The sequence below is a fragment of the Rattus norvegicus genome, chromosome 2, assembly GCF_036323735.1.
Source record: "Rattus norvegicus strain BN/NHsdMcwi chromosome 2, GRCr8, whole genome shotgun sequence".
NCBI lineage: Eukaryota > Metazoa > Chordata > Mammalia > Rodentia > Muridae > Rattus > Rattus norvegicus.
This window is the reverse complement of record NC_086020.1, coordinates 194,682,574-194,706,136: the sequence shown is the minus strand read 5'-3', so window position 1 is coordinate 194,706,136 and position 23,563 is coordinate 194,682,574. Positions and strand designations below refer to the sequence as shown.

General features: G+C 41.3%; 1 protein-coding gene across 4 annotated transcripts in view; it reads left to right on the top strand.

The window, feature by feature from the left end:
- Positions 1-1,122: 1,122 nt before the first annotated feature.
- Positions 1,123-23,563, top strand: part of Lrig2 (leucine-rich repeats and immunoglobulin-like domains 2) — a 69,329-nt gene continuing 46,888 nt past the window's right edge. For 3 of the 4 annotated variants that reach the window (XM_017590916.3, XM_006233083.5, XM_039102415.2), the window contains exons 1-4: positions 1,123-5,637; positions 19,942-20,007; positions 22,778-22,852; positions 23,106-23,240. In XM_017590916.3, coding sequence (XP_017446405.1) covers positions 5,402-5,637; positions 19,942-20,007; positions 22,778-22,852; positions 23,106-23,240 — 512 coding nt within the window. In that variant the 5' untranslated portion in view covers positions 1,123-5,401. The remainder of the gene's footprint in view (positions 5,638-19,941; positions 20,008-22,777; positions 22,853-23,105; positions 23,241-23,563) is intronic. The other variant, NM_001107710.1, reaches the window with a different exon arrangement.

Genomic DNA, 23,563 nt, shown 5'->3' with positions numbered 1-23,563 from the left:
CAGTGGAAAGCGTCTGAGGTGGGGTTAGGTGGGAGGTCTTCAGGTCCTTGGAGACCAGGCACTTCTTTTTTTTCTCTTTGCCTCCTGGCCATGAGATGAGCACTGAGCTTTACAGTGCCCTCCTGCTGTAGTGTGCCAAAGCCATGGGGCCATATAAACTTCTGAAGCTTCAATAACTGGAAGCCAACACGAACCATTTTTATAGCTTGACTATTGCAGATATGTGTTATCTAGATGAAAAGCCGAGTAACACTCTTGGAAGTGCTTCTGCCTGCTAACATCTGACTACATCAAAGTGAAGAACAGCTGGGTGTGGTTGCTCTTACCTGTAATCCCAGCACGCAGGAGTCTGAGGCAAGCGGATTGCCACGACTTTACAGCCAGCCTAGAACTCAGAGTGAGAGTCAGTGTCAGACGCAGAGATTGTCTGGGCTACAGTGTGAGACCAAGTTATTCATAGATAGGTAGACAGACAGATAGACAGCTAGGACCTCTTAAAGAGACCCTGTCTCAAACACACACACACACACACACACACACACACACACACACACACACACACACCAAACACATACCAAAAATAAAACAAATAAACAAATAAAGAACAGAACAAAACAACACAAACCAAAACCAGAACTAAAACAAAAAGGCTGGGAAGGGCGCCCAGCTAAAGGATGCTTATTATTGAAGAATGAATGGGAGAGTGGCTCTCAGGGACAGGAAGTAGTCATTGTTCCACCTTCTCTACCTACACGCAAGGAAATTCTCATATGTGTGTGTGTGTGTGTGTGTGTGTGTGTGTGTGTGTGTGTGTGTAGTTCCAGTATGTACATACACACGCATGCATACATACCAGAGCCTCAAGTATGCTAAACAACTGTTTTACTACTGAACTACACTCCGGCCCTTACGGTGTGTGATGTCTGATCTGTTGGTTGGTCATGTGACTTTTGGCAATACATTTCCTGTACTGCCTTTATACAGACTCTAATTCTGTACTCCTATTTGATTTTAATTCTGTACCCTTGTCTATTTGCTTACCCACATACTTCTTCCTTTCTTTCTTACTAGCTAAGACCTGTTATGAGTCTTATTTTCTAGAAGGATAAGTCCTTTGTTTTTTTTTTTTTGTTTTTTTGTTTTTTTACTTTTATAGTATTGGTGATTGGACCTAAGACCTTGTACATTTTAGGCAAGGAGTAACTTCTTAGCACTGAGTTACATACTCAGCCCACTTTTATTTTTTATTTTGAGTCAGAAATAAAAGCCCAGGTAATGCCCAGGTTGGCTTTGAACTTATGGTTCTTTTGTCCCAGACTCCTGAGTGCTGGGATTACACCAGCTGGGACAGAGCCACTAGGCCTGAGTTCTGTTTCGTTTTTCAGTTTTTGATTGTCGTTTACTGAGACAAGTTCTCCTTATGTGTTAATTACTAAGGCTGGCCTGGAACTCACTGTCTAGCTGAGGCTGGCTTCCAGCCTGCAACGATTCTACTGCTGAGGCCTCCTGAGTTCAGGGATTATAAATGTGTACCACCAAGCCCAGGGGTTTGTTTTTGTTGTCTGCATGCTCTCCTGCAGCATGGGAATTGGACTCAACCTGGCTATGTATTAAAGGCTGACCTTGAATTTCTGCTTCCCCGCTGGGATTTTAGGTATGTGTTACTATGCTCACTTGTTTTGTTTTTATTTACTTATTATTATTATTTAAAAAAAACCCCAGGGTCTAATTATGTAGCTCTGGTTGGCCTGGAATTCAATATGAAAACACCAGAACCTACGTGGTGGAAAAAGAGAATCAATTCCTACAAGTTGTCCAAAGATTTTCACAAACAATAAATGTAATGAAAAACAAAAACAAGGGGCTGGAGCGATGGCTCAGCCATTAAGAGCACTGACTGCTCTTCCAGAGGTCCTGAGTTCAATTCCCAGCAACCACATGGTGGCTCATAACCATCTGTAATGGGGATCCGATGCCCTCTGTGTGTCTGAAGAGAGTGACAGTGTACTCACAAATATAAAATAAATACATCTTAAAAAGAAACAAAACAGCTGGACAGGGAAAAGTATATTGTGCTTTCAGACTGAAAGACTCATTTCTATAAAGATGTCAGGTTCTCTTGGGTTGATTTTTTTAGATTTAGTGCAATCCTAAGAAAATACCCAATCCGTATGGTACTGCAAGGTGAAAATAACATCCAAGATACATTTGGGGTGAAAAATGTAGAAGTACTCGCTGGGCCAGCTATCAAGATATATTTGAAGGCTACTATAATTTAAAAATATAGTACTTCCCTATGGAAAGTTCATTTGATTTTTGATACATAGCAGATGTTTAATAAGATTTCTGATTCATGACATAGCACTTCAGACTAGCAGTGAAAGCGCCATGCTTTCCCTGAATGAAGCTAAACTCACTGGATTATCACATGAGAGAAAAAAAAGAATTTGGATCCCCTTTCTCCCCCACCCCCCTCTTTCTTTCCAGTCAGGGTTTCTCTGTGTATCCCTGGTTGTCCTGGAACTCACTCCACAGACCAAGCTGGCCTAGAACTCAAGATCAGCTTGTCTTTGCCTCCCTAGTGCTGGGACCAAAGACATGGGATACCTGGATCTTATCTTAATCGCATGCAAAAGTCAATACAGGGGCCAGGGAGATTGTTCATGAGATAAAGGCATTGTTGTCCAAAGCTGATGACCTGCATTCAGTCCCTAGGACCCACAAAAAGAGGAAGGGAGAGACTTACTTGAAAAGTATGCTAGAATCATGGCATATACACACAGCACCACAGATCATACACACACACACACACACACACACACACACACACACACACACACACACACCACAGATCATATACACACATATACTAGTCAGTGGTTGGAGAGATGGCTTATCGGTTAAGAGCACTGGGTGCTCTTCCAGAGGATCCAGGTTCAATTCCCAGCACCCAGAGGGTTTACAAAGAACGGTTTGTGACTTTATTCCAGGAAATCCAACTCCCTCTTCTGGCTACTTTGGGCACTGCATGCACATGGTAAGTAGTCATATATGCAGACAAAACATCTACATACATAAAAATAAATACATTTTAGATTTTAAATCAATTCCAGACCAAAAATATATGCAAATATATAGAGGTTTTGGAAGAGAATTATCAGAGACTTTTTTTTTCACTTTGGAGTAGAAATGGATGCTTTAAGATGTAAAAAAGTTATTAATCATAAAAGAATGAGAAATTTAGCTATATTAAAGTAAATTTGCCAGGCATGGTGGTGTACCCCTATAACCCAAGCACTTAGGTTGCTGAGGCTGAATGCTCTTGAGTTCAAGGACACCTTGGACTGCAGAGTAAGACCCCTATGCTATAAAAATGTAACTGGAGTTGGGCCAGGTAGAGATATGGCTAGGCAGTTAGAGCACTGGCTGCACCCGCAGAAACCCAGGTTTGATCTCTAGCACCCACAACCTTCTGTGACTGTAGTATCAGTGAATCCCTTGCCTTCTTCTGGCCTCCTCAGGCACTGAATGCATGTGGTACACAGGTAATAAATACATGCTAGCAAAACACTCACACACATTGATTAAAAAAAATAATCAGGGGCTGGAGAGATGGTTTAGTTTTTGTTCTTCTTCCAGAAAGTCCTCAGAGATCGGAAGAGGGCATCGGAATCCTCAGAGTTCGTTTCCTACTGTCCAGTGTGTGTGCTGGGAACTGAAACCTGGTCCTCTGCAAGAGCATTATGTGCTTATTTAACAGTTGAGCCATCCCTTCCGTCCCCAAAGTGTAAATTTTTGATTTAATCCAACATCTCTATCATTTTTCTGACTTCACATTTTTCTTCAATGATAATAAATTGTAGTTGCTGTTTATTTTCATGTTTCTCCCATGTTTACTGGGAGAAAGGAGAAGAGGCAGAAGGAGACAGTTTTCTAAAAGTCCTATGCAGTAGACAAGCACATGAGGACAATCAGAAAAGTAATTTTAACCCAAAGGCATGGCCTGGATGGAAATGGCGTGTGCGTGCGCACTCGTGCGTGCATGTGTAAGTGCCACATGGAGATCAGAGGATAGGGACTTGCAGGAGTTAGTTGTCTCATTCCACTAGGTGGGGTCTGTGGATCCAACTCAGGTTGATAAACTTGGTGGCAAGGCTATTAATGCTGAAGCATCCTACCCACCCTGTTTTTCTTTTCTCCTACTCTTCTTTGATACAAAATTTAACTATGCAGATGAGGTTGAACTGGGACTTGGGTTTTCCTGCCTCAAACTCCCAAGGAGAGCTGGAATTGCAGACATGCTGGTTTGTACCTGGCCTGCAAAGTCTTTGAAAAGTACAAACACATTACAGGTCAGTGAACCATTACTGATATTTTCAGTCTTTCTCACTTTGTAGGTAACCCACGGCGGGGAGAGCACAAGGTAGCTAGTTTCCGTAGTTCCCAGTAAGTCTTTACTTTAGGATAATTTCCTTCCAGCCTTCACTTTGTTGATTGCGCAAAAACCACGAACAGAAACCAGAAAACCCACATCCCCAAACTAACCCTTTATCTATTTGTCCCACTTGTTTTTCTGACGATGAAACAATATTTTCCCAAACTGAGGAAAGAATTTTCCTTAGAGACAATTATTGAACTCCAGGCTACAGTAGAAGCTGGAAGTGTACTGATGACGAAACAGCGCCTCTGCTAGTGGGAACTTGAAGTCCTTTCACAGTGACAGCGTGCCATGCTCCGGGAGTACAAGCTGCCACAATTTTTCAGGGCAGGCGGTACGTGCCGCAGAGGCCGCCCTGGTTGGGATCCGGAGGTTGATGTGGTCGTTAGGCTTGGATCCCGCACTTATCTGCGGCTGCAGCTTGGAATGCAGTCCTTCTGCCATTCCCTTCTACCGAAGCCCAAGGAATAGGTCCTTTTCCACCACTACAGCAGATCAACCGCAGTGAGGATTTGGCGCTCGGGGTTTTGCTTGGCCGTTCTATTTGAAGGACCTAGTGCGCCCACAAGCGGAGGAACAGCTGCAGAACTGCAGAAGCAGCTCGGAAAGGGGGAAAGGGCCACTTTAATGCTCGCCTCTTAGGAGGCGGGGTCATCTTAGGCTTCGCCCCTCTCAGAACCCAATTTCCGACGCAACCTCATCCTGGGGCTCCGATTGGCTGGCTTCTGAGCGTGAGGACGTTGCGTCGCGGGGCGGAGCGGACGAGCGGTGTCTGTCAGTGTTTCAGCTCTACGCCCCCGACCGCCGCCCCCTCCCTTGTGGTCACGTCGTTTCCTCCTCTCGCCTGCTCTAAGGGACAGGTGACGGCCAGGGCTCTGGGTGGCGGTCCAGCCTCCGAGCATCTCTCCTCAGCCGACTCTCTGTGCTAGCTGCTGTCCTCGAGCGGGTCCCGGCCGGGGGAAGATGGCGGCCGCGCCCCGCGGCGTCTGGGAGCAGCGGCGCCTGGGCTGTAGGTTGGGACCCCTTGCACCGCTGCTCATGCTTGCGCAGGCGCTGCTGCTGCTGCCGGCTGCCGGAGCCGGCCTGTGCCCAGCGCCCTGCTCCTGCCGCCTTCCTTTGCTGGACTGCAGTCGCAGGAAGCTGCCGGCGCTCAGCTGGAGGGCACTGTCCGGCCCGCTGTCCCCTGACATCTCCAGCCTGTGAGTAGAGGGCCCGAGGGCGCGGTCGCCAGCGAATTCGGAAGGGAGCTGCTCTATTGAGATTGTGAACTTTGAATGTTAGGGTTTCCCAGTACTCGTGGGAAGATCGGGGTTAAGATCTGGAGACCTAGGGTATCTGTGACGTTCTGGGCTGGAGGTGTTTAATGTTGGACTCACGGGTCCTGAGCAGCACAGCTGAGACTCTGGATGGCTGTGGGTCGGGTCTAACCAAGTGCGAAGCCCTCTTTGGGCTGCATCATTTTTTTATTCCAGCTTGACTGGTCCTTGGGCACGTGATGCAAACACGATCTCTCCCAAAGATACAGGAGCTCTTTTTGTCCCCAGTTCTCCCATCGGCTTATTGTATGTTTCAGTTTTGATATTTGAGTTCCTGATAGAGTTGAAAACCTCAGCATGCATAAGGAAGATCATTGCTGATCCCTAATAATTTTGTAAGAACAGTATTCTTTAATAATCAGTTTAAAGAAGGCAAAGATTTTTTTCCTTCCAAATGAGGATGAAATTGTTTATACTATGTTGCTTTGAGTCAAAGAACCTTCATATCAGATCTCTTTGTTTATGTATGAGAGCCCAGTGCAGTGGTTGAGTGGATTCTGGAGTCTCTAGCACTGACTTTAAAGCCTGACAAACTCGTATTAGCTAGTGGCACTTGGAGAGCTCACTGGCTGGTCTGGTCTGAGTCAGTAGGTATTAAATACAACAGTAGGTATTAAATACTGCAATTATGAGACTTCTTAGCCACCAACATACAGTTATGTCTCTGCCACTAACTGGTCAACATGCTTATTAATTGACTTCTATAGTTACCTCTGAAAAAGAGTTATCACTAAAAATAGTTTTGTGATATAATTAAATACCAAGACTAGTTAGGGTCTCATTGGAAAATAGAATACAGATAGAACATCTGTATTGCAGAGGTTAAGTGTACATTTGCAGAACGTATTTATAGGTTAGCATAGATAGGAAAGAAGCTAACTTGTATATTCATTGAGAAATTAGCAACTGCTACAGTTAATATAGAATTGCAGTATAGTAATACAGCTTCTGTCATTTTATGGTGATTATATCTGTAGTTTATTCTAGTTTGACTCAGACTTTGGTATTATCATGTAGCATAGTCTGAATTAAATCTAGCACAGCATCTTCTCTACACAGTAGGTGCCTTTTTTGAAGAAATTGTTGAGACGGCTACTTGATTATGATAGACTGAATCTGACAGAGGTTTAAACACAGTATGACTTAATGTAACTAATTGAAATAAACATGGCCTGCATTTGAAGATCCTTCATTGAGACTTGCTGAGTGTGCTTGTTTAGTATGCATGAAGCTCTGGGTTTGAACATTAGTGCTGAAAAAGAATAATAAAATATCATTAGTAAGTATATAATAATTGAAGTAATGTTACCACAGATGCAAATTGCCAGAAGCTGACATTTAGCTGGTTTTATTTAATTTTTTTTATTTTTTATTTTTATTTTTTTATTTTTTCTATTTTTCGGAGCTGGGGACTGAACCCAGGGCCTTGCGTTTGCTAGGCAAGTGCTCTATCACTGAGCTAAATCCCCAACCCATTTTTATTTTTTTAAAAGATTTATTTATTATACATAAATACACTGTAGCTGTCTTCAGACACACCAGAAGGGGCATTGGATCTTATTACAGATGGTTGTGAGCCACCATGTGGTTGCTGGGATTTGAACTCAGGACCTCTGGAAGAGCAGTCAGTGCTCTTAACCACTGAGCCATCTCTCCAGCCCTAGCTGGTTTGGATTGGTTTGGTTTGGTTCATTTTATTTTATTTTATGTCTTTTCCCTTTTGGGTTTTGAGAGGAGGTAAATGTCAGGTAGCTCAGGATGACCTCCAACTGTCTATCCTCCTGCCTCAGCTTACTGACTGCTGCTGCCCACAATTCCCAGCTTGCATTCAGAAAATTAAAGTTAAAATGAAATTGACATTTTTAGTTGAAGTGAAATGCCTTGGAGAACAATTCTCTAATAGTCAATTATTTTGAACATAGCTTCACTAAAAATTTCAAACCACAGGTGGAATGCAGCCGTGTTCTTTGTCAGAGTGTAATGTGAATGGCCTCTAGTCTATAGAGTCCTTGCTCTCTGAAACCTAACGAACATAGTGTCTACTGCTTATACTTTATCAGCATCTTGGCATCATTGTATGGTCCTCTTACATTGCAGGGCTTTTCTAACCCATAGCTCAAAATTCTCCTACTTTCCTCTTGCAAACCAGTTTGAAGATCACAGAACAATATGATCAGCATATTGCAGCAGCTGCCTCACTTTAGTGTGGAATTTATATATTAGTTTTCTTTTTTTTTTTTTTTTCTAGATAGGGTTTCTTTATATAGTTCTGGCTATCCTGGAACTCATTCTGTAGACCAGACTGGCCTCTACTTAGAGTTCAGCCTGCCTCTGCCTGCTGAGTGCTGGGATCAAAGGCATGAGTTACCACTGTTAACTTTTCTTGTTGCTATGACCAATTATCTTACGTACATCAACTCAAGGGAGTCTTGGCTTATGTTCTGAGAGATGCAGTCTGTTATAGAAGGAGCATGCAGTGGCTTGCTCACAGCTAAATGGAAGAGGAAACAGGTTTTTGGTTGTTGTTTGAGACTAGGCCTTTCTAAGTAGTCCATGCTGTCCTTAAACTCCTGTTTTTCCTCTATTTGTCTCCTGAGTGCTGGGATCATTCTGTGAACCACATTGGACTCTAGTGTGTCTATAATTTTTGATTTGTGTCATAATGTTGATGCTTAAAAATTTTAGACTTTGAAGGATTTTGGATTTTCTGGTTGGGAATATTCAACCTATATTTTTAAATCCTGCCTAGTTATTCTAATATCCAGTGTTAATGGAGAACCACTTAACCAAAATAGCTGTAGAGTGCTAGGGCCTTGTGCCTGCTAGACAAGCCCTCTAAGCTCTGTCCCCAGCCCAAATTGTCATTGCTTCTCAAATGCCAATTTAGGAGATCTATATTTTGTTTAATTCTTCAAAATTCCATTGTGCTTTGGAAGACCCACAGATTGATTTTTATTAAAAAATACTTCGTAGGGAGGTGGAGAGAAGGCTCAGCAGTCAAGAGCACTGGCTGCTCTTATAGAGAGTAGGGTTCAATTCCCAGCACTGTAGTCCTAGGGGGTCCGAGGCCAGGGCTGTACAAAGAAACCCTGTCTCAAAAAACCAAGAGGGGTGTGGGGTAATCACATAGTTTTTTAATGCTTGAAAATATATTTCTCTCATCTTAGTAAATAGCTTTTTTAAATGGATATTTTTTATTTTTAGTGTGTGTATGTGTGTTTCTCAATCTGCCTGTCTGTCTGTCCATCCGTGTACATACAAGTGCCTGGAGGCATCAGATCTTCATGAAGTAGGGTGTTGTGAACTGCTAGGAATTGAACTCAGCTCTCTGGGAGAGCTCTATGTGGTCTTAGGTGCTGATCATCTATCCACCCCAATCTTAGAGTTCTAAATTTTTGTGGGGAGGCAATGTATTGTAAGATTATGAGATTGTCATTTCACATTATTTTGAGTCAGAGACTCTCAGTTAAACCAAGATCTAGTCGTACTAGCTAGCTTGCTGGGGGAACCCTTCTCTCTGTCCTTGGAGACTAGAATTACAGGTGGGCCATCACACCCACCCAATGTTAATGTGGGTTCTAGGGACCTGAACTTCAGTCTTTAACTTGCCAAGTACTTTTAACTGCAGAACCATCTTCCTAGCTCTGCTGTATTCTTTAAAGTGTGTCCTAAGCCTAATGAAAAACTGGCATTTAACCAATGATAAAGAGCATATTAAAAGCTTAGCAAAAATGGTTTTTAGAAGGGCTTTTAATGTGTTCTTATATTTTCTTTTATGTGCCAAAGTAGATGACTCAACTAATTCTCTATTACTCTAGTCATGAAAAATGTTAGGATGTTCATTTGATACAAATTAAAATCAGAGCTATTTAAATAATTTTACCCCAACCAAATTACTACATTGTGTTTAGGATAATCTCCACAAGAGTCGACTAGTTTATGTACTTAACTTTTTTTTTCCATTTTGTTTTTGTTTTGTTGTGACAGGGTTTTTCTGTGTAGCCCTGGCTGTCCTTTACTCGATTTATAGAGCAGGCTGGCCTTGAATTCACAGAGATCCCCCTGCATCTGTCTCCTGAGATAAACTTTACTTTTTTTTTTTTTTAAAGGAATGTGCTTCTGCTTCTGTTGCCCTTTCCAAAGTAATAGGAAAAAAAGGGACTGTAATTTTGTTATTTGAAAAATAATGGCAGGATAACTAGTGATGAACAGTTTTAAAATTAAACAGTAAACAGTTCAATAGCAGAAACTGCACCATAAGAATTGAAAACTAAATGCTATTTCTTTTGGGTTTCTCTTATTTTGTTTTTAATATTTCAAAATACAGCTTACTCCTATAATTTACATCTTGGCAAGTTTCACTGGTAAAAGTATCCTTAGCATAAGCATCTTCTCTGGAAGCCAGGCGATGTGACGCACACCTTCAATCCTGGCACTTGGAAGCAGAGGCAGGTGGATCTCAGTGCGTTCAAGGCCAGCCTGGTCTACAGAGGGAGTTCTAGGACTACCAAGACTACACAGAGAGACCCTGTTTTGAAAAACCAAAATAAAATAAGACAAACTAAAAACAGAGTCTCTCCGGGAAGCTGTTCAACCTGGTGCTGGTTTATCTGATATTACTGTTGAGAGGCTAGGGAGGTGGGCTCAGTGGGTGAGAGTGCCGCTGAGAAAGCAAGGTGACGCGAGTTAAAATCCAGTCCCTAGCAGTCACAGAGCACGTGGGCATGGCTGTGCATGCCTGCAACCAGTGTATTTGGGGAGCCATGTGGGTCCCAGGAGCGTGATAGCCAGCCAGTCTAGGTAAAATGGTGAGCTTCAGGTTCATTTAGAGACCTTTTCTTAAAAAGTAAGATGGACAGATCTGGAGAGGTGGCTCAGTAGTTAAGAACTAATTTAAATTCTTCCTACAAAATAATAAAAAACCAAACAGAACCTATGTTATAGAGGAATGAGGTATTGTTGTTTTAGTGATGAGAAAGCCAATTGATATGATTTGTAATTAGGTCTTCACTGCAGTTAAAAAAGTTTTGGTGTGGGGATGTGCATAGGCATGACGTGTGCCTGTGTGGCACATGAGTGTGGAAGTCAGAGAACAACTTTGTAGAGTCTGTTCTCTTCCACTTTGGATTCCAGGGATCAAACTTAGGTTGTACAAGTTCCTTTACCCACTGAGCTTTCTCACCAGCCCTTAAAACAATGTTTTGAATGGTAAGATAGCTTTTTTGGTGTTGCTTGTTTTCAGACAAGGACTCCCTATTGCACTCTAGTTGGCCTGTAACTCACAGAGATCCCACTTGCATCCACCTTCTACCAGCAGCTAAGCCAGCTTGTTTTTAATGTTCATTTCACATTTTAGAGTCTTAGCTCAGTAATTATAAATAGTGTGATGAAGACGTGAATTCAATTGATTCTCAGAAATGCTCATAAATAACGGAAAAATACCTTATCATTCTCTCTTTTTTTTTTTTTTTTTTTGGTTTTTTTTTTTTTCAGAGCTGGGGACCGAACCCAGAGGCTTGTGCTTCCTAGGCAAGCGCTCTACCACTGAGTTAAATCCCCAACCCCTTATCATTCTTTATAGCATTGACTCTCATCAACATTATTTCCAGACTTTCTCCTTTCTTTTGCGACAGTTTTGCTTTATATTGTTCAGGCTGGCCTCTTTCCCATGTCTTCCTGCTTTCATCTCTGAGTGCTGGGATTGCACATGTATCACTACACTAGTCTGTTACTTTACTTTTAAAGTTTATTTTATTATTTTTAATTATGTATGTGACTCTTACCTTCAGTCGTAGGTTATCAGTAGCTCCTCGGTCAGGCACGGGGCATGGGGTGGGGTGCGCCTCCCCATTTATGCTGGAGTTTTGGCTGGCTCCATCTTGTGCAGTGCACGTTTGTGAGTGCAGTAGCTGTACCTTTTCAGTGTTCTCTCCCCATTCACCTGCTCCCACATTCTCTCCGCCCCTCTGTGGAGGTAACTCTCTCAACCTTGGAGGCACCGCCATGTGGGTGGGGAGGATGATGGTGGATGATTCAGCCACAGTTCAGCACTCACACTTACTTAGGCTCCCCTCTGTGATCAGGCATGAAGAGTTTTTAAATTTTTTTTCCATGATCAGCTATTAAAATAGAATGGAGATATTTAAGATGGAAAAGTAAAAATTCTTTTGTCATACTTAAGAAAAGCCACTGTTGTTTGCTAGATAGGGGTCTTACAAATATATGTATCTTTTACCTTTCTTTTGGAAACACAAATGAAACAACTGTATAGTTTGTATAAATATGTGTATATATGTTTTACTGGTTGCAGAAAACTGTAGGATGGAACTTTTTTATTTTTATTTTTTCTGGAGCTGAGGACTGAATCCAGGGCCTTGGGCTTGCTAGGCAAGTGCTCTACCCCTGAGCTAAATCCCCAGGCCCATGGATGGAACTTTCTCAAGTTACTTGACTGACCTTGATAGCATGTAGGTTTTGTTTAAGGTTTTTTTTTTTAACAATAACTTCTTGGTAATTAAATGATTACATATGTAGAATAGATTCTTAGAAGTTGTATTAATGCATGATTCTGGTATATCAAGTAGCGTGATATTGGTGTATACCCCAATATGTTGACTAGGTTTTTGGTAGTCTATCCATTTTCTTATTGCTATTTATCTCATGGAGTCAGAGTTCAGAATCATTGTTTAAGATTATGGCTTTAAAATTTTAATGTAGGGAACTTGGCCTGGTGGTGCATGATAATTCCCAGTTATTCCAGAGGCTGAGCAAGGAGTGTTGTAGGTTCAAGGCCAATCTGAGCAATTTAGTGAGATTCTGTCTTAAAAAATGAAAGACAGGGCTAGAGAGATGACTCAGAGGTTAAGAGCACTTGCTGTTCATACAGAAGATATGGGTCTAGTTCTCAGCACCCACAGGACAGCTTATAACAGTCCAGTTCCAGGAGATCCAACACTTAAGATATATTTATGAATTTGTTTTGTGTGTGTGTGTGTGTGTGTGTGTGTGTGTGTGTGTGTGTGTGTGTGTATGTAGTATGTGTATGTTCTAGGTGCCTTTGGGGTCTAGAAGAGGCCATTGAATCCCCTGGAGTTAGAGTTATAGGCAATTGTGAGCTGTAAAATGTGAGTTCTGGGAACTGAGCTCAGGTCCTCTGCAAGAGTAGTATGTACTTATAATCCCAGAGCCAACTGATTAGCCAAAAAGTAAGCTACAATAAATTAAACAAACAAACAAACAAATAAATAAAATAGAGGACTCAGCAGTTTTACAGCCTAGTGGTAAAAATGCTTACCTAACAGGTATAGGGCCTGAGGTTCAGTCCTAGTACTGCAGGGAGATAGGGAGTAGTATTAGTCAGCTTTACACACACACACACACACACACACACACACACACTGTTTGACTAGTCCACAATGGGTTGTCTCCTGACTAAAAGTTCAGAAATCTAATAGTTCAGCCCATGAGGCTGAACATGTCTTCAGTATACACCAGAATTCCAAAGAAGTAAGCTCTCATACTACCACTGAAGGAATGGACTTGCCAGCAAGAGTGAGGGCAGCAGTCAAAAAGCAAGAGCTTCCTTGTTTCATGTTCTTTATAGCCTGTCACTAGAAGGGATGGCCCAGATTTAAGGTGGATCATTTTACCTCAAAAGATCCAGATTTCAGAGTGTCTTCTCCTTGAATGATCCAATGAAGAAAAATGCCTCATAGGTGTTTGGATGTTGGCTAATTCCAGATGTAGTCAAGTTGACCACGAATATCCATCACACTAAGGTAGGGGAGTATTTCCAACTAAGGCTTTGCCTTGGGAAATGGATTATACCTGCGTACTTAAAAGAGATGGCGCAGGACCATTGTTTTATTTCAGATACCTTTATACACTGACCTCTGTGTTAATGATTTTATTTATATATTTAAAGCAGTCCTGTAAAGTCTGTGCCGGCATTCACAGTTTATATTAGAAAAGACTCAAGTGAAGTATAGAGAGGTTAAGTGTTTTGTCCACGCTTCCTGAACTGGCTGTGCAAAGACTAGGGTCTTGTTTCCTCTATTGTTATGATAGTCCCAAGGAGCAGTACTTTAAGTGGTTAAGAACCTAAGGAAAGCAGTGTGGGCATGTAGGCTTGTAATCCAGCTAGCTACCCAGGAGGCTGAGGAAGCAGATTGCGAGTTGAAGGGCTGCCTAGCAGCAGAGACACCTTTTTAGATGAAAAATAAAGAGAGCTGGAGATGTAGCCCAGTGGGAAGTGCTACTTCCCAGTACCACAGAATCTCAGTAATAATATCTAGTAGTAGAAGAACAAAACGTGCCCTTTATGTTTGAAATGAGTGTCCCTATCATCCTATTGTTTGAATCTTTTTTTTTTTTTTTGGTTCTTTTTTTCGGAGCTGGGGACCGAACCCAGGGCCTTGCGCTTCCTAGGCAAGCGCTCTACCACTGAGCTAAATCCCCAACCCCTGTTTGAATCTTTATAAAGGATATGCTTAGAAAGCAGTGGTTCTCAACTTTCAACCTTCCCAGGGTGTGACCCTTTAATACAGTTCCTCAGGTCCTGGTGATCCCTAACTAATTTTTCTACTATTATGAATTATAATGTAAATATCTGTGTTTTCTGACAGGTTTAGAACCACTGTTATATAGCAATATCAGGTTTAGGGTTTTGTTTTTTTTTTGTCATTGTGGTGGTAAAATAACCTTACAGAATCCACTTAAGTGGAAAAAGAGTTCTGAAAGCGTTATTTTGGCTCTTTTTTTTTTTTTTTGGACAGGGTTTCACTGTGTATCCCTGGCTGTCACTTTGTAGACTAGCCTGACCTCAAATTCACAGAGATCCACCTGCTGCTGCCACCCAAGTGCTGGGATCAAAGGCATGCATTACCAACTGCCTGGCTTGGCTCATAGGTTTGAGAGGTATAGTTTGTCACAGAAGGGAAGGTGTGATGTCAGGAGCAGTTTGGACTGTGGCTGTGGTTGGGTATGTGGCATTGATACCCAGGAAGCAGAAAGCCCAGGTGGGAAGTGGAGCTGACACATTATCAAGTCCTGCCCTCCAGGTCTCATTTGCCCTTGGTAATAATGCACACCTTCCTCATCCAGCTCGATAGCTGGGAACTGTGTGCAGCTGCTCGAGCCTGAGGTGGACATTACATGTGCATACAGCAATACTGTGTTAGAAATAGTACAAAGGAGACAAGAGAGTTTTGTTTGGAGAGTAGCACTATGCATGGTATACCCTCAAATTGTACTTACATGGCACTGAACCTGGGTCTTTGTGAGACCATTAAGTTCTTTTAACTGCTGAACCATCTCTCCAGACTATGGATTTTTGTTTTTATTTTGTGATTATATCTCTCCATGTAACCCTAGCTGTCCTCACTGTGCAGATCAGGCAGACCTAGTAATTTGATGCATGCTGGGCAAGCACCCTACCAGTAGACTATATTCCTTGCCCTTTAAAAAAAAAAACACAAGTTCTCACTAAGTTGCCAAGGTTGGCCTCCAACTTGTAGTCTTCCTGCTTCAGTCTTCCAGATTTACAGTTCTGAGCCATGTTGCTTGGCTAGATGTGTGTGTGTGTGTGTGTGTGTGTGTGTGTGTGTGCGCGCGCGCGCACATGTGTTTTAGTGTGTTTTAAATATCCTTTGTAAAAGACTCCCTTATTGGGGACGTTGTTATCGTTGAAGTTAATAATGCTTTGATTCTTGAAAACAAGAAAAGATTATTGACACAGAAGTGGGCAGACCTGAGTGGGCAGAAGAAAACTGAACTCTGTGGCTGCAGGAATTCTTTGTAGTTGGCTTGCAGAACTCGTGATTTTTCTGAGCATTCTGTAAATAATTTACACCCTGATGGCACTGCACAACCACAGTAATGGCACCTCTGGCTCCGGATGATATAGCACTTTAATAATTGATCGCTTTTTGCAGCTGCTTCCCTGTAGCATGAGTGGGAGGGAAGAGACCTTTACATATCAGTCATCCATCATTACTTATATTTGTACTGTTAGAAAACACAGGAAGGACTATTGATTATTAAATACATTTTGGGGATAGTAAAGGGAATAGTTGGGGCTTTCATTCTAATAATAGCAGTGCCTGTGATGCCTTACCAAACCCTAAGTCTTCCTGGTAGATAATGATGTCTATGTCTATGTATATGGTATGCATATGCATTTTGCATATTGTAGCATATATGTCTGTGCAGATGTGGGTTCACATTTGTGCACATGGGTGAAGGAGGTTCAAGGTTGGTGTTGGGAGTATTTCTTTGAGCAGGGGCCTTCAGTTGAACCCAGAGCTCATGGAACTTGTTACCTATCCAGGTTGGTCTTGGGATCTTGTTGCTGCCTTGTAAGTGCTTGAATTACAAGTGGGCTTTCTGGACCATGTAGCATTTATGTGGGTAAAAGGGGTCCAAACTCTGGTCTCTAAGATTGCATGACAAGCATCTTTTGTCTCCTCAGGTTGTTGATAGTTAACTCTTGATTGCATTCCTTCCTAAGAGTTCTCCCATGGGTGCCACTCAGTGTTAATATAGAGTCCTTGACCAATTAATTTCTTTTCTTTCTTTCTTCTTTTTTTTTGTTTTTTATTTTTTTAAAGATTTACTTATTTATGTATATAACTGCACTGTCCTTGACACACCAGAAGAAAGCATCAGATTGAATTACAGATGGTTGTGAGACACCATATGGTTGCTGGGAATTGAACTCATGACCTTTGGGGTAGCAGCCAGTGCTCTTAACCGCTGAGCCATCCCTCTAGCCCCTGTTTTTTTCTAGACATGTTTTCTCTGTGTACCACTGGCTGTCTTGGTAACTTGCTCTGTGCCTTGAGCTCAAGAGAGCCACCTGCCTCTGCCTCTGGCATGCGTGTCCACTACCTTGTCCAAACAATTTCTTTTAAATAAAATTCTTTAAAAGATAGTTTTATATCAGTAAATTAAGCTCTTAAATGAAATGGGTGAGATTTACTGATGAGCAGGCATGAATCTTGGTGAGAGCAAATTGTTCGGCTGTGTCATCCAAGCCTTCGTGTACTTGCCAACTGCCTGACAGCACAGGGAAACAGATTGATCTGTAGTGTTTCTCTAGTGTGCCCTATCACTAGCCGTATTGTAACATGTAGTTCTCTGGGCAAACAGCTTGTGTGGACTAGGTTCTACTTGAGCATTGTAAAAACGACAGGTGTCAGTCAGGTAAATTTTTTAAAGATAGTTTAAACATTTAAATGCAGGGTGCTGGAGAGATGGCTCAGTGGTTAAGAGCACTGGTTACTCTTCCAGAGGTCCTGAGTTCAATTCCCAGCAACCACATAATGGCTCACAACCATCTGTAATGGGATCCGATGTCCTCTTCTGGTGTATCTGAAGATGGCTAGATGTGTACTCATATAAATAAAATAAATCTGGGGTTGGGGATTTAGCTCAGCGGTAGAGCACTTGCCTACCGAGCACAAGGCCCTGGGTTTGGTCCCCAGCTCCGAAAAAAGAAAAGAAAAAAAAAATAAATCTAAGAATTTTTTTTTAAACTCATGATGAATTTTAGTGAAGTTTCTACTCTAATAAACTACTTGGTAGAGATGGGATGACATTTTGAATAAATAGCTTCTCTACTTTTAGTTTTGTGTGACTTTGGATTAGCAAGTTATTCGTTTATGTTTGTTTTATATATAAGCACAGTGAGGAATATTCACCTCGCAGTTATGTGCTAATTCATCTGGTAGTACACAGAAGACTGCAACTTAATAAATATTAAGCCAGAACTGTCACCATCATCAACATAATTTGAAGATTTATTACCTTTTCCAGAAGTTAGGTAGTTCTTTTTAGGATGACCAAATTCTTTGACTAGGTCTTGCTATGAGCACAGGTCAGCCTTACACTCTCCTTCAGTGTTAACCTTTATGTATTTATTACCTCTGCATATCCAGCTCAGTTCGAGTTACAGAAACTCTTATTTTGACTTGTGAAGTCTACCTTCAGATTTGTTTACAGCTGACTGGCGGTGGGAGCATGTGGCTTTAGTCCCAGCACTTGGGAGGCAAAAGACAGGTGGATCTCTGTGTATTCAAGATCAGCCTAGTGTACATAGCTAGTTTCAGAACACACAGGGCTCCAAAAAGAAAACCTGCCTCAAAAAAAAAAATTGTAGTTGATCTGGTATAATATAATCACTACAAGAGATGAAAAAACCCATTGTTAAGAAAGCAAAGGACAGGGCTGGAGAGATGGCTCAGAGGTTAAGAGCACTGACTGCTCTTCCAGAGGTCCTGCGTTCAATTCCCAGCAACCACATGGTGGCTCACAACCATCTGTAATGGGATCTGATGCCTTCTTCTGGTGTGCATGAAGACAGCCACGATGTACTTATATAGAATAAATAAATCTTAAAAAAAAAAAAAGAAAGCAAAGGACAAAAAATGCATTACAATTTGTGTAAAAATTTGTTGGTGTGTGTATAAAATATTTAGAGGGTTGTATACATAGTATTTCATTTGTTGCTATTAGAAAAAGATAAACTGTTAGGAAGCTAGTGACAAGGACAGAAGACTTTAATATCCTTTTATCCTTTTTAAATTTTATTTTATTTTTTATTTTTGAGACAGGGTCACAGTGTCTCACTGTGTAACCTTAGCTGGCTTGGAACTCACAGAGATCTGCCTAATTCTGCCTTCCAGGTGCACAACCACACCTAGCTTGTTTGGTTTTGAGAAAAGACTTTGGTATGTAGTCTAGGTTGGACTATAGTTTATGCCCTACCCACCTCAGCCTTCCAATTGGGTCCATGCCTATATGGTTTATGCATTTTTATTGTTGAACCATATTAATATATTCTAAATTAGTAAAAGCCCCATTAAAATAGAAAAGTATTAAATCTGTTGAAATTTGGACAGATTTACTCATAAGCATTTCTTTGGTAATACTGAAATTTAGTTGCACTTTTTTTGAGACATGGTCTTTTTTTTTAAAATATTTATTTATTTATTTTATGTATGTGAGTACATTGTAGCTGTCTTCAGACACACCAGAAAAGGGCATCAGATCTCATTACAGATGACTGTGAGCCACCATGTGGTTGCTGGGTATTGAACTCAGGACCTCTGGAAGAGCAGTCAGTGCTCTTAACCACTGAGCCATCTCTCCAGCCCTCGAGACATGGTCTTTATTTTTTTATTAATTTTTTTTCTTTTTTTTCGGCGTTGGGGACCAAACCCAGGGCCTTGCGCTTGCTAGGCAAGCGCTCTACCACTGAGCTAAATCCCCAACCCTGTGAGACATGGTCTTTATATGTAACCCTGGCTGGCCTAGAGTTTACAGGCAAAGTTCAAATTGAGTGATCTTCCTGCCTCTGTTTTCTTTTCTTTTTTAAAAAGAGGGGGCTGGGGATTTAGCTCAGTGGTAGAGCGCTTACCTAGGAAGCGCAAGGCCCTGGGTTCGGTCCCCAGCTCCGAAAAAAAGAACCAAAAAAAAAAAAAGAAAAGAGATTTATTTATTTATTATATATAAGTACACTGTAGCTATCTTCAGACACACCGACACACCAGAAGAGGGCATTAGATCTCATAACAGATGGTTGTGAGTCGCCATGTGGTTGCTGGACTTTGAACTCAGGACCTCTGGAAGAGCAGTTGTGCTCTTAATCCCATGTCTCCAGTCCTTGCTTCTGTTTTCTTAGTGTTGAGATTACAGACAGTTTAGCATCATGCCTGACTTAAAATTCACATTTAGGGGCTGGCTAAACTCTGGCCTTAATGGGAGAGGGTGCGTTTAGTGTAACAGTGACTAGGCAGGTTGTTGGTGGTGATGGTAGTGATAGTGGTGTTAGTGGAGGGATGATATCTAGAGGGGGGCTTCCCCTTTTCAGAAGAGAAGGGGAAGGTAGAATGGGGGGAGGACTTGTGTGAGGAGGTACTGGAGGAGAGGAAGGGCTGATACTGAGTTGTAGAGTGAGTAAATAAATAAATACATAAATGAATTAAACAAAATGGAAAAATTACCTTTGTAGGACTTAGTATCCTGTTTTAGTTTTGTACTTCCTCCTTTCTCCCTTCCTTGGGCACACCAGAGAGTTGCCCAAGTCTTAGCCCCTCTACTCTGAGAGATGTCTTCCTAGCTCCTGCTCTGTTTGATTTTCCTCTGGGTTTTAGTTCCCCCCACTAAGCTCAGATATTTGTCTTTTAGGGATTTGAGTCATAACCGGTTGTCTAACTGGAACATCAGCTTGGAATCAGAAACATTACAAGAAGTGTAAGTTATTTTTATTCATTCAATATTAAAGTTTTTGAAGTAGCCTGATTATGAATTTGAATATTTTTGGTGTGTATTTGTGTGTCTGTGTGTGTACCTGAGCACTGTATGTGCTTGTGGATTCCAGAGATCAACATTTAGTTTCTTCCTGAGTTGCTTGTGTGCCTTACTTATTTAAAATAATGCTTTTATTTATCTTTTGTGAATTTCATATAGTTTGATCATATTATTTCCCTTTCCCCATCTTTTCCCAGATCCTAACATACTTCCCTATCCTGCCAACCTCATGTTCTCTCTCTCTCTCTCTCTCTCTCTCTTTTTTTTTTTTTGTTTTTTGAAAAAGGGTTTCACTGTGTAGCCCTCAATTGACAGGAACTCACTTTGTGGATCAGTCTGGCCTTGAACTCACAATAAATCCACTTGCCTCTGCCACCAAACCTGGCATCTTTTTTCTCTCTTAAAAAACAAAAAGTAAGTGCTGAAGAGATGATGGCTCAGTGGTTATGAGCACTGACTGCTCTTCCAAAGGACCTGGATTCAAGACCCAGCACCCATATAGCAGCACACGTCTGTCTCCAAGATCTGACACATACATACAGTCAGGCAAAACATCAATGCATATAAAATAAAATTAGATAAATTAGAAAAGAACAAAAACTAAACAAACAAACAAATAAGGAGTCTCATTTGTGTGGCTAGCTCTTCCTGAGCCTGGAGCCTTCCCTAGATCATGGTTGATAGATGCAGTAGCACTCCATTGATGAAAAGGGATTTCCTCTCCTAGCAGTTTCCAGTTGTAAATAGCTCCTTGTCTTGGAGTGGGACTTTGTGCCCCTTCCCCTTGCTTGAGATTTTGTCTGACTTGAGCTTGTGCAGGCCTTGTGTATGCTCTCATAGTTTTGAGTTCACATGTGGATTGCCCTGTTGTGTCTAAGAAGACAGCTGTTTCCTTGAAGTTACCTCTGGCTCTTAGGATCTTTCTGCCTGCTCTCTTTCATAGATCCCTGATCCTAGATGGGAGAGTCTGGTATAGATTTCAGATTTAGGGCTGAGCATTCCAAAGTCTCTTTCTCTCTGCACATTGAATAGTTAGTTCCCATCTACTGTAAGAAGCTTCTCTGATGAGGGTTGAGAGAAACACTGATCTGTGTGCACAGCACTGTGTCATTAGTTGTTTCATTGATGTGCTCATTTAGCAGAATAGTCATAGATTACCCCTTGGGGCCTATGACCTATCTAGCTTCAGGCTCTTAGCCTCATTCTACCTTTTTTTTTTTTTTTTTTTTTTTCTTTTTTAAGCATCATCTTTGAAATCTGGACCTCATAGACTGGTAATTGATCATCAGGGATCCAACTATCTCCACTTTCCCACCTCAATACTGGGTGTACAGATGTGTGCTGCTCTGTTCAGCTTTGTGTTGGTTTTAGGAATCCAAACTCAGGTCCTCATGTTTGTATAGCAAGACTTACTGTCTGGACCATTTCTCCAGTATGAATTTGGGAATATTTCAGCTGTGAAAACAACTGAAGGAATTGAAGGCTGGAGAGATGGCTTTGTGGTTAAGAGCACTTGAGGCTCTTCCAGAGGACCTGAGTTCCATACTCAACAACCATGTGAGGCAGCCCACAACCGCTCTACTACCCTACTACTGAGCCACAACTCTATCCCACCCTCTTTTAAAAATTAATTTCTAAAATTAAAATATAACTGCAGTACTTCTTCAGTCCCCTTTTAAAAAACCTTTTTATTATTATTTCATGTGTATGGATGGTTTGCCTGTGTATATGTCTGTGCACCACATGCATGCAGGATTCACAGAGGCCAGAGCAGGAAGTCAGATACTCTGGAACTGGAGTTAGAGATAGTTGTGAGTTGCCATGTGGGTGCGGTGAATCAAACCTGGGTCTTCTGGAAGAGCACTCAGTGCTTTTAACCATGGAACTATCTCTTCAGCCCCTCAGTCCCCTCTTTTAAAAAAGACAGTATCTTGCTAAATAGCTTAGATTGGTCTAGAACATACCGTGTAGGACAGGCTGGCCAATGGACCTGTGCATCTTCTTACATACATCAAAGGACTGGGGTTACTGGCCTGTGTCATCATACCTGGCACAAGCCTTTGTAATACTGATTTTTCTTCTTCTTTTTTGTTGCTCTTGTTTTTTTGATACAGTCTTTCTGTTATACAGTCAGACTGGTTTTGAACTTACTTTCTCCTTCCTGTTCCTCCGAAGTAATGAAGTTACAGATGTGCTAGACCCACATCCAGCATCTAATTCTGACTTTAATGGTAGATCATTACTATGAAGTAGCACATGAAAATTGCTAATTTCTCAGAGCTGAAGAGGTAGCTCAGTGGTTAAGCACACTTACTGCTCTTGTAGAGGACCTGAGTTTTGTTTCCAACACCTACACTGGGTGGCTACCACTGTAATTCAAGCTTCAGGGGATCTGATGCCACTGCACTTCTTCTCCTCATGTAATTAGAAATAATAAAAGTCTTAAAAGTATCTAATTTCAGGCTGGGGATTTAGCTCAGTGGTAGAGCGCTTACCTAGGAAGCACAAGGCCCTGGGTTCGGTCCCCAGCTCCGAAAAAAAAGAACCAAAAAAAAAAAAAAAGTATCTAATTTCTCAGAATGATATATTTGTCTAACTTAGTCTGAGTCATAGGCCCTTTCAAATTTGGATATATTAAGATATTAGCCAAAAACCAGAATTCAAGAGGTAATTTCCATTATTTAACTTTAAAACTATTTTCTCTTTTGCTTAGGAAAATGAATTACAATGAGCTAACAGAGATACCATATTTTGGAGAACCAACACCTAATATTACTCAACTTTCATTGTAAGTTAAGATTTTAGATCTCTTATTTAATTATGGACTGTATATATATTGTGTGTACACACACACCCATGTATGTATATATAGAAGTCCCTGGTTTGGAGAGCCAACACCTGCTACCACTCTGCCTTCACTGTAGCAGTGCATGCTGTCGTTTGTTTTTTGAGTACCTGTACTGTTGATCCTAATTATTCAGTACCTTTGTGACCTGGGTTGGGTCACTGACAATAACTTCAATATAATCCTTCTTTTGTAGGGTCCATAATTTAATTCCAGAAATAAATGCAGAAGCATTCCAGCTTTACTCTGCTCTTGAGAGTTTAGACCTCAGTTCCAATATAATATCAGAAATCAAGACATCTTCATTTCCTCGAATGTCACTGAAATACTTGTAAGTAAAATAGAGACTTAGATTTACTCAATTAATTGAAAGAATAGTTTATTGATTCAACTACAGTAGGCTGTGCAGGAACTGGTGTACTGCCTGCCAGTGCATTTCTGTCATTCACTGGCCATCCCTAAAGTGACTGTTGTTCATGGTAATTTTGAGGTGTGTGTTTGTAAAATGAGCTTAGTTTTGGGCTTTTCTAGTTATTTATTTCCCTACTTCACCCCAAAAGAAAGAGTGCTCTGTTGCCAGAGAAAATTGCTAGACATCAAGAACATTTATTTGGTTATTGTGCACCAGGTGATGTAATATGCACAGTGACAGTG